This window comes from Leptosomus discolor, chromosome 1 (assembly GCF_034619465.1).
Source record: "Leptosomus discolor isolate bLepDis1 chromosome 1, bLepDis1.hap2, whole genome shotgun sequence".
In the NCBI taxonomy this organism is placed as follows: Eukaryota; Metazoa; Chordata; class Aves; order Leptosomiformes; family Leptosomidae; genus Leptosomus; species Leptosomus discolor.
The window spans coordinates 149,818,110-149,827,416 of record NC_141391.1 but is presented as its reverse complement, the minus strand read 5'-3'; the positions used below and the strand labels follow the sequence as shown (position 1 = coordinate 149,827,416).

At 46.4% G+C, this 9,307-nt stretch overlaps 1 protein-coding gene across 5 annotated transcripts in view; it reads right to left on the bottom strand.

The window, feature by feature from the left end:
* Nucleotides 1-8,167: 8,167 nt before the first annotated feature.
* The window catches only part of MICAL3 (microtubule associated monooxygenase, calponin and LIM domain containing 3), a 105,108-nt gene continuing 103,968 nt past the window's right edge, over nt 8,168-9,307 (bottom strand). For all 5 annotated transcript variants that reach the window (XM_086479300.1, XM_086479309.1, XM_086479318.1 and 2 more), the window contains 2 exons: nt 8,822-8,895; nt 8,168-8,737 (listed from right to left, as the gene is read on the bottom strand). In XM_086479300.1, the coding sequence (XP_086335426.1) occupies nt 8,553-8,737; nt 8,822-8,895 (259 nt within the window). In that variant the 3' untranslated portion in view covers nt 8,168-8,552. The remainder of the gene's footprint in view (nt 8,738-8,821; nt 8,896-9,307) is intronic.

Here is a 9,307-nt window from a genome sequence, read left to right as displayed (position 1 = left end):
CGGGGAAGGGGCTGATCCCAGACAACTTTTTAAAGCTCCTGGGATTCCACAAGATGAAGACCAAACCAATTCCGATCGAGGTTTGAGTCATGTTGGCCAACCCATCAGGTGGCTTCAAGCTGGGAATTATGTAGGGGGAAAAAGTGACACATAAGTATCTGCCGACTTTTGTAAATGATAAAATTACAAGAAACTGAAGAGAAGTTTCTTTTTTTTCAAACTCTTCAGCTTGGGCTTGGAAAGTCAGCACTACTAGCCCCAGGCAGGCAAAATCCGTGCTCTCTCTTCCTTCTGCCCAAAGTGGGTATCTTTCTTTTGAGAATCTGTGCTTTTTTGGTTTGTTTCTGGTATCCGAGTAATGTATTTTACATACTTGTATAGAAAATTTTAATCATTAAAAAAAAAAAAAAAGAGATGTAATCTTGTCTTTTGCTTACAGGAAACCACGTGATTCCTGTGTCTGAGACATTCAGAAAAGTACCACGCACTTAGCAAGTTGGGAAATATTTATCTGCTCCCCTGCTGTCCACAAGCATCCGTACTGTTGCAAAGGCGCCAAGGGGAAATGTTACTTTTTCTGGACCTTGCTTTGGACAGGTTTTGAGGTTGTTTTTTTTTCCTTATTTTGAATGCTGTGTAAGAGGATGCAGGCTAAGGAAGGAGACAACTCTTCATCGCTTCCCTTGAATAATATCTATAAAATGAAGCAGGAAGCCCCCTCCCTCCCTCTGGCAGGAAGACAACAGCAGGGATGCCATCGAGCAGCCACGTGCCAGCACTGCTGCTTTCACCCATTACTACCTGTAGGATCCTTTTCGCTGGTAACAGCTCCGTTGCTGCTGATGCCTGGGATTTAAAGGAGGAAGATGCGCTCAGGCCCTGCTTGAATTCTTAAAGGGAATCCCCTCCCAGAATGCTTTTCCTGGAGAGATGTGTGGCCAGGTAGCATCCTTAGAGGATTTGGTTTGTGTTCACCTGTATGCAGGCCTTAAAAATGCAATTGCTAATGTAGGCAGCTGCCACAGCACTCATGGTGAGGACTTTTCAAAAACCGCTAAACATGAGGGAAGCCAGAATGCCAGGTCTTTCACCTGCTCTTTGCTGTTAGTGTTAGGCGTCACCTTCCCCCATAGTTGTTTCTCCCGACAAGTTACATTCATTGCCTGATAAAGGCAGGCCGAGTAGCTGTGTAACATAATATTGTCCTGGTTTGAGCTAAACCAGACAAATTCTGTTCAGTGACTTTCCTTTTCAGCTAAGTCTCTTCTGAGTAACTGCACTTTCTGAAATCAACAGCATGGTTTTCCTGACAGTGTCTGCTCCTAGCAGTGACAGCGCTTGATGTTTGTAGTCACTCCCAAGGAACGGGATGCAGAAAGGCTCTTGCTTATCCTTGCTCCTGCAGCAACTGAGGTCACTGCTAAGTCCTGCACCCCATGTTGAAGTGCCGTAAGTGAAAGGGGTGTAAGGAAGTAAAAGGTCGCACCTGTGGGGAGGAGCGAACCGGACGGGTGACCCAAACCTGACCAGCTAAGTATTCCATCCCATGGATGTCTGATTCGATATAAAGCTGAGGGATCACAAGGGCTAAGCCCTCTTCTTCCACGGCCGACATCAGAGGAGGACTCAGTCCGTTCTTCTCTCTGTGATCCCAATCTGTGCATTCGTGAATCCAGCTCCTGAGTCCCGTCTGCTGCCGGGTCCAGCCTGGGACTTCCCCACTGCCAGCCCTGCTGCGTCAATGGTGACTGTAGCATCAGCAGGGGGGTTGGGTTCGATATTGGTTTTGTATATATTTCATTATTTTTCTTATTATCTTTTATTGTTATTGTTTCATTAAAGCTGCTTCAGTTTTCTTTTCCAGCCTGTCAGTCTCTCTCAGGTGTTCTCCCTCCTCTCCCCTTCTGGGAGGGGAGAGGGGTTAATAGAGAGTGTCTGTCATCCCTTAATGGTCAGCCCAGCCTCCACCCTTGACAAATAGCTATCTTCTGCTGCCAAAAAGAGGCTCTGCCTGTTACTTGAGGAACCCATCGACATCCCTTTTCCTGTGCTGAGGGCACGTTCACGCTCCTGCCTCAGTAACTGCCGTGCTATTCCTTACCTCGGCGCTGAGCCCCCATCACTGGGGAGGGGCCGTGGGTCTGTGCCCTGTGCCAAGGGGAACAGCGCGGGGTGGGTGAGGCAGCTTTGAGGGCAGGAACACCACGTGCGGGAAGGGCCGGAGGCTCCCGAGGGCTACTTGCATTATCGATGGAAACTGAAAGCAGCAGCTGCCACCAAGCTGGGCTCCTGAGGCGGGATTTCTTTGGGAGAGGGCCTTTTTCTGGTGTTCCTTCTTACACACACACAGCTAATCTGTGCAGGAAGCATGACCCTGCTCATCTCAGAGGGCCCTCCGTCCAGGGCTGGCGTAGCTCTTTGCCAAAGCAGGCAATGCAGGAAGGTCTCTCTAGGAAACGGTTGTTCTGTCCGTAGTTTATAAAATGGCAGAGCCTCTGGGTCCCTGGTTGAGATTGGAGGCTAACAAGTCTGCAGTGTAATTAAAAAGCCCTGATGAAGTGTCTCAAGGCTGGTCTCCTAAGCTATGGATGGGAGCTGACCTCCTGTGTCCTGGAGTCCAGTGGTCACTTCCCATACACTCATTTCTTGTTTGGCAACAAGGGAGAAAGCCCTGCAGAATGGCCTTTTGACACCAGAGAGAGATTGCTCCCGGGAAACCACAGCTTTCTCCAACTACTGATGAAAGCAAGAGACGAAAAGGACAGTAAGAATTGTAGGGTTTGAAACACCCCCAAAGAACTGCCGACCTACTGAGCACAAACGAAGGAGTGAGCTGTGTCTCTTCTGCCGGCTACAGCACAGCCTGCCATCCCCGGCCTCCAGGCCGTGCTCTGCACAAGGGGAAATCCGAGGCCCCTCACCCCCGCTGTTGCCATAAAAGGTCTGCTTTAATCCAACCACCTTACAAACACCAGGGTTTAGCTTTTGTTTTGAAAACGGTTGGGTGGATAGGAAACTAAAGACTGTTGTTTGGGATTTCCCCGGCTGGGATTTCCCACAACATCTGCTGTTACGCTGAGTGGATGTCATTCTCTCCAGGCTTCAAGCTCCTGCTGTTTACTGGACCCAGCACCCACCACTTCGGCTGAAGATCTGCCTTTTTCAAGCAGGAGATACCCAGTGGAGGTGCCTTTTCTTGACACAGAAGCTGGTGAGGTTGAACCTGTGAATTCTTCCAGTCTGCTCAAGGGGACCAGTTCTGGAGCTGCACATGGCTTAGCCAACCTTCCTGAGTTGGCACTGTGAGGTGAGACATGGGCGTGGGGTGCTGGAGGCTTAAAACAACACAGAAAGTCAGCACAGAGGTGCTGATGTCATTCACTCCTTATTTTACCGAATGCCACTACACCAGCATCAGACGTTCATGCTAGTACCACAGGCTAAGGAGGTGAGCTACAGCTACAGAAATGAAGTCCTAGTTCCTACAATTCATGTTATCTTCACCCATTCTTGGCTATGTACTGTAATTCCTCTTCACAGAGAATCTGAAGAAACTGTAAAATACAGAGAAAGGAGGACCACATGTTGGGGCTGTATCAAGACTGATTTTTTTGTATCTAGGATGATTCAGATGGGCTCCAAGTGTTCCAGCAAAAGAGAAATTGCAGGCAGGCTCTTTAACACTTAGGCTTTTATCTCATCTCAAGATCACCTTTCCCTCAGCTCCCAGCTTCCTCTTCAATTGCCAACCACGGGAGTGCACGCAAGGGAAACAAACGGTAACTCCACCAACAAAAAGAAAAAATAATTAATGACTTTATTTTTTTTTTTAGTTCAGTTGGCCATCTGAGGTGCTAAAATCTCAACACCAACAAAGCAAGTGTGCATAAAAACAAACAATAAAACACAACCAAACAGAAGAAAACAGGCTGGAACAGAATTATTTTTTTACAGGTAGGGTATACGCTTTTCTGTTAACACTCCATATATGCCAACCGTAAAAGCCTTGAACAATCTGAATATCAGAGTTCACTTTCGTACAAAAGGGAAGATGCCAAAGCAGATCCCTTCACCTGGATCAGACATCACACACACACGCATGCACACACAGATAACAGAGCATTTAAATTGCTGCAACGCCATCAGAACATGGCATCCTCCCCTTCCCATCTGCTTACAGTGACATCCTCATCTGCCCGGCTACCCTGCCTATAGCGGTACTCTGAGCAATCCCAAAGCACGCACTGTCGGAAAGCTTCTAATCTCTGTTATTTTACAACGGTCGAGAGCCAGCGATCTCTTTCTCTGTGAACTATATACAGGCTGGTTTTTAGTATGCTTTAGAGTTCTCTTTATTGCAGACAGTGACGACTGAAATTCCCATAAAGCCGATATTGTGGCTTTTCAGTTTGTACGCAGGAGATTTTATAACGCAACACCTTTCTCGTCCGCTGGTGTCTGGTGTAAACACTTAATTGAAAACTCATTTTAAAAAAATGTTAACCAAACAAGGTGTAGCTGTGAACGTTTTAGGAACAGCTGCTAAGAAAATGGAACTGCCGGCTGTTCTAGATCATGCAGTCTAGACCACTTACAATACTTCAAAACGTTTCAGGATTAGGATGTATAAAAATATTAAAAAACACCAGAGTGCACACAAACGTGGTGACTAGCTCTATGCAAGCACCGTGTTCTAAGAGAGGCCTAGGCATTGCACAAAACTCAGATTCTTGACCGTGGGGGTAACCCAAGGATCCACTTTACATACAAACAAATATTTACATAAAATGCAGAGACGGATAGAGAGAAGGACAGACTTTTAAAACCTGCGCTTTGCTCTAAAATATGTTCAGCAACGCAGTTTGTAACATGCCCTAGCGAGACCGTGGGGTATTGGTTAACTGAAAGAAGAAAGATGTCTGGAAGCTGGAGCTGAAACATCTTGTCACCTCTCCACACATTAGTTCTTTGAAGCTCAGGACTTTACAGCCATTTGTGAGTTTTAATGAAAACATGGTTAAAAGGAACAGAACAGTTAAAAAAACCCATAATTGTACTGTGAAAAGAGCAGAGTAGTTGTTTTGGCAGTCCTCACTCCCCCATACCCATTTGCCTCCTGGGTGTTTCCAGGAGGTGGTGTCCCCCTCCCTTCCCCACAGGGGACCGAAATGCTTGCCCCATCCTCAGTGTGCCCATTTCAAAACGAACACAGGTTAGGCGCCGAGCTCTGCTCTCCTCCTGCCCACTGCAGGGAGGAAGCAGCCAGCCCCTGGTACGGACTGTGTCCCACGGGACGGATGCCCTTGCGTGCCCACTTCTTCGAAGCCGAGGGCCTTTTTGCTCCCCTCATACGTGAAATGGACACACGTCATTGAATGCACATGGCCGAGTCATGTGCTGCTGCCCACCTGGGCAGCACAAAGAGCTAGAACATCCTACTTGGATTCTGATACAAATAAGGGATCTTGTGGTCACAAGAGCCTTCTTCAGCTTTAAAAATATAAAATTTGAATTAAAAATATTCAGATAGTAAAAAAACCCAGTATCTGATATGCAAGTCATATTCTTAAAGTGCAACTGAACAGCAAATACAAGTTGTGCCTTTTACAACCATTTTGATATAAAAAGGCCCTTTAACATTCCCTTTCGTGTGTTCTTAATTAATTTGTGTGTGCGATGTTAGCTCTTCATTTTCATTCTCACTGCTGGAGGCCTTCAGCATAACCTAAAGAGTTCAGGTTTAGAATACGCAGTTTTCCCCTGCATTACACCCTTCAAGTGATATCACTTCAGCATTGCAAAGATCTGGCCAGTGTCCCCCAGCGTGAAAGGGAAAAGTAGTAATCTGGTATTTCTTCTTCAGGATTCCTTTCTGTTCTACAGCTCACATTCAATGATCTTTTGTTAAAAGTTAGATGTGGTCCATATGCCTGTGCTCTATAAAACGCGCTGAGGCCAACTCTCTGCACAAGGCAGTTTACAACAAACTGCGTACCTAGCTTCCCTCTTTCTCCCCTCCTCCTATCCGGCCTCCGCTGGCCCCTCAGATCCAGACTATATAAACTACCGTTGCCAATGTGACTTGTGCAGCTGGCCCCTGCACTGGCAAATGGGGGGGAATTCTGTTTCTTGGACATCCTGGTGGTAAGCCAACACTCCGTGATGCTGGTAGAGCAGGTACCGCTTGCTAACATGCATAGTTATGAAGCAGCACTGCAGCTGCCTGTCCGCTTGGTTTCATGAGCATCCAGATCCAATTTGTAATGCCTTAGCAGAAAACACTAGCGGGGATAAATGGGGAACACTTCAGGTGGAAAAAACATGTTTCCAACGGTTAACAACCAGCACCACTCAAGAGTCTCTGGGGACAGTCCTTCCGCAGCCTGAGGTATGCTCCTGAGTCAGAGGTGAATTCAAATCGTAGACCCTGGCTTACAGAAGACCTCTTTGAAGGAGGTAGTGAGCCAACAGCAAGAAACCATGCTAACTCCTGTCCTGGGGCAAAAGATTAAAGGATGTTCATCCCTGCTTGGGTGCCTTGCACCAACAGCATAAGTCAAGCTGGAAGAGTCAGGATGCTGTATGAATATGCTTGGGAATGGGACACTTTCTCAAAGAGATCGGGGAGCAGGCTTTGTACTACTTTAACAAGAGAAGAGCACAGTCAGCATCCCAAGGGGGGGGAACCTCTCAACGCAACGTCAAGGATGGGACGCACACCCAACGCACAGCGCTATTTCAGCTCTGCGGGACGAGTTAAGGACGCGGTGTGCTCAGGGACTGTCACACAGTGAATGGTGCTGAACTGCTCAGTGCACGTCCTGCTCATTGGTTAACGTACAGTTACAACGAGTACCCTCCTGGCTGAAAAGCAGCAGCTTCACTAGGTGAGCCAAAAGGAGCTTCTTCCAACAGATGCAGCAGGAAACGTCCTATTTTCATAGAAGTCCCTCTAGCTGTATCTCAGGAGTGTGAGGGTCCCGTCTTTCTGTGAGAGACACACATATGGGATATTTCTACCTCACAGTTTTGGCTTTCTTGTTATAAAAATGTAAAATTTAAATAAATTATATAGGTTTATTAGTCCAACAGAAGGAATCTGGGATGCAGAAGAAAAGTATGCTAGGAACACAAATAGATTGTTACAACTCTGTGAGTGCACAGGATTTTGTCATAAAGGAAAACTCCTAGGGCAGGATGCATCCGTGGGTACATGAAGGCTGCCCTTGCTGTGACGCAGGGACCAATCCGCAGTAGTGTCTTTCTCTAACAGAGTTAAAACACTCCCTCCACAATCAAATATGTGTAACAATCAAGTCATTAATAAGAACACTAATAAATAGCCACAGGTAACAACATCCAGTAATTTAGAAGTGGAAGTTGTAGGATGCAGCAGGCACACACACCCATCACTCGTCCATTTTTTTCCCAAAAGATACAAAAATGAATCTTCTTTCAAGTATTAAAAAAATAAGTTAATTGACATAAAAGGGTCAAAGTGACTGAGGGCCCAGGCAGGTCTTAAGCTTCGTTTCCAATGTGCAAAAACAAAATACAGAGGAAAAAAAAAATAAAAACACTGAAAAGTCTTAATGGTGGTTCGGTCACTTCAGGGCTTCTCCCTTTCAGGGGCCTAACAGCCAGGGAATGCCGCCTGGTAACACCCCTGCCCCAGCACACACTTACCACTGTCCCACAGTCAGTATTTTCCAGTGTCAAAACAGTCGCAATAAAAACAGAACAAAGCAGCCCACCAGCCTCTGAGCTGTGGCCATGAAGACTAAGGCCAGCAGTAGCTGTCCCTCCAGTGTGTAGCAAAGCAGAAGGGCATCTTCCCTCTCTCTTCTTCTCCCCTTTTCTCCCCACGACAAGATGGTGATTCAAGAGGCTGTGACAGGGAGAGAGTCCTCTGATGCCCAAATCTCTCTGAAAACCAGGAGGCAGAGACTTCCGTCGCACGTACTAGTAGTACCTTCTCTGCCTCGTATTTCTTCATATCCATGCATAATGATCAACTGCAGGTTTCTTTGGTGGGGAGGAAGACTAAAGCAAAGAAGGTGTTGCCCTGGGCTTCTGGAGCTCTCTCGGACAGCTGACTCCACCATACAGGCTGCTACAGGCTGCTGTGGTTTTCCAGAGAGGGTTGCCACTTCCCTCCCTTTTATTAGAACTGGTGTAATAAAAACAGGAAAGGAATGGACTGCCATAAATCCAGTTTAGTTAAGGGTACTTCTTCCCTTAACCTCCTTCCCCACACATGGATTATTCCTCTCCCTCCTAACACACACACAAAAATACGGTCATTGTATAGGACCTCAAGGAGACTCCAGTCTCAACTCGTTATCTTCAACTTGGCTTGCAGACATGTAAAACTTAAGCTTCTGGAACCAACACACTTATCAAAAGGCTCCCAAGTGCTTCAAACCAAATCCCTGCATGCTGTCAGACCCTTCGGAGGTTTCCCCTTCAACACCTTCCTATCCATGTAATTCTGGCGAACTCAGGGTAGGCCAACTGGACAACACAGACCAGCAGAGGTAAATGTGTTAAGCTCAGGACCAGTTCAAGCTAAAACCTTTGGAAAGCATGACTGCCTCCAGGTCCTTGTCTTCTTCTTTTTCTCGAAGCCGTTGCTCCTCAAGGAGAGCCACAAGAGAATCTCTCTGCTCCACTACTTCTAGCATCTCGTTCAGGATCCTCTTCTCCTCTGAGAGCTCCTCATCTGTCTTCAGATGATCTACAAAGATATCAAAAACTATCAGCACACGCAAGGCTAGAAATAGGCACGTACAATCTATGAAATGTTCCTTTCTTTTCTCACCTTCTACTGCCATCCTCTCCCGGAGTTCCTGCTGTAATCGACTCTGCCTGTCTTCCAGTTCTAGCTCCCGAGCACTGAAAGGGAAACATCAGGAATCCAAGTTCTGGGTATATTAAAATACTCCATACCTTGCTTCATATCCATTCTCAGTTTCTGCTCCCCCTCTAGATATCTCCTATGCATCTTACCAACCTGTTTTGGAACAACTCTTAAAACACCTAAGATATATAACTATTTTTTGGTAAGATTTAAATGTACTTTCAGCATCTCAGGTTCTTTACCTTCAGCTAGGAAGTGCAATACAGGAAATTGAGTGGATTATGGGTGGGATTCAATCTAAAACAGTGTAAAGGAACAAACAAATCTACAATCACTGCAAAATTATACTTCACCTCTACGTATCTCCTGCCACTTCCCGCTCTAAAGACAAAGCCACTTAGCAACTAAGGACACGTCAGGCCATCGCCTTTTCAGATTCCAATGCAC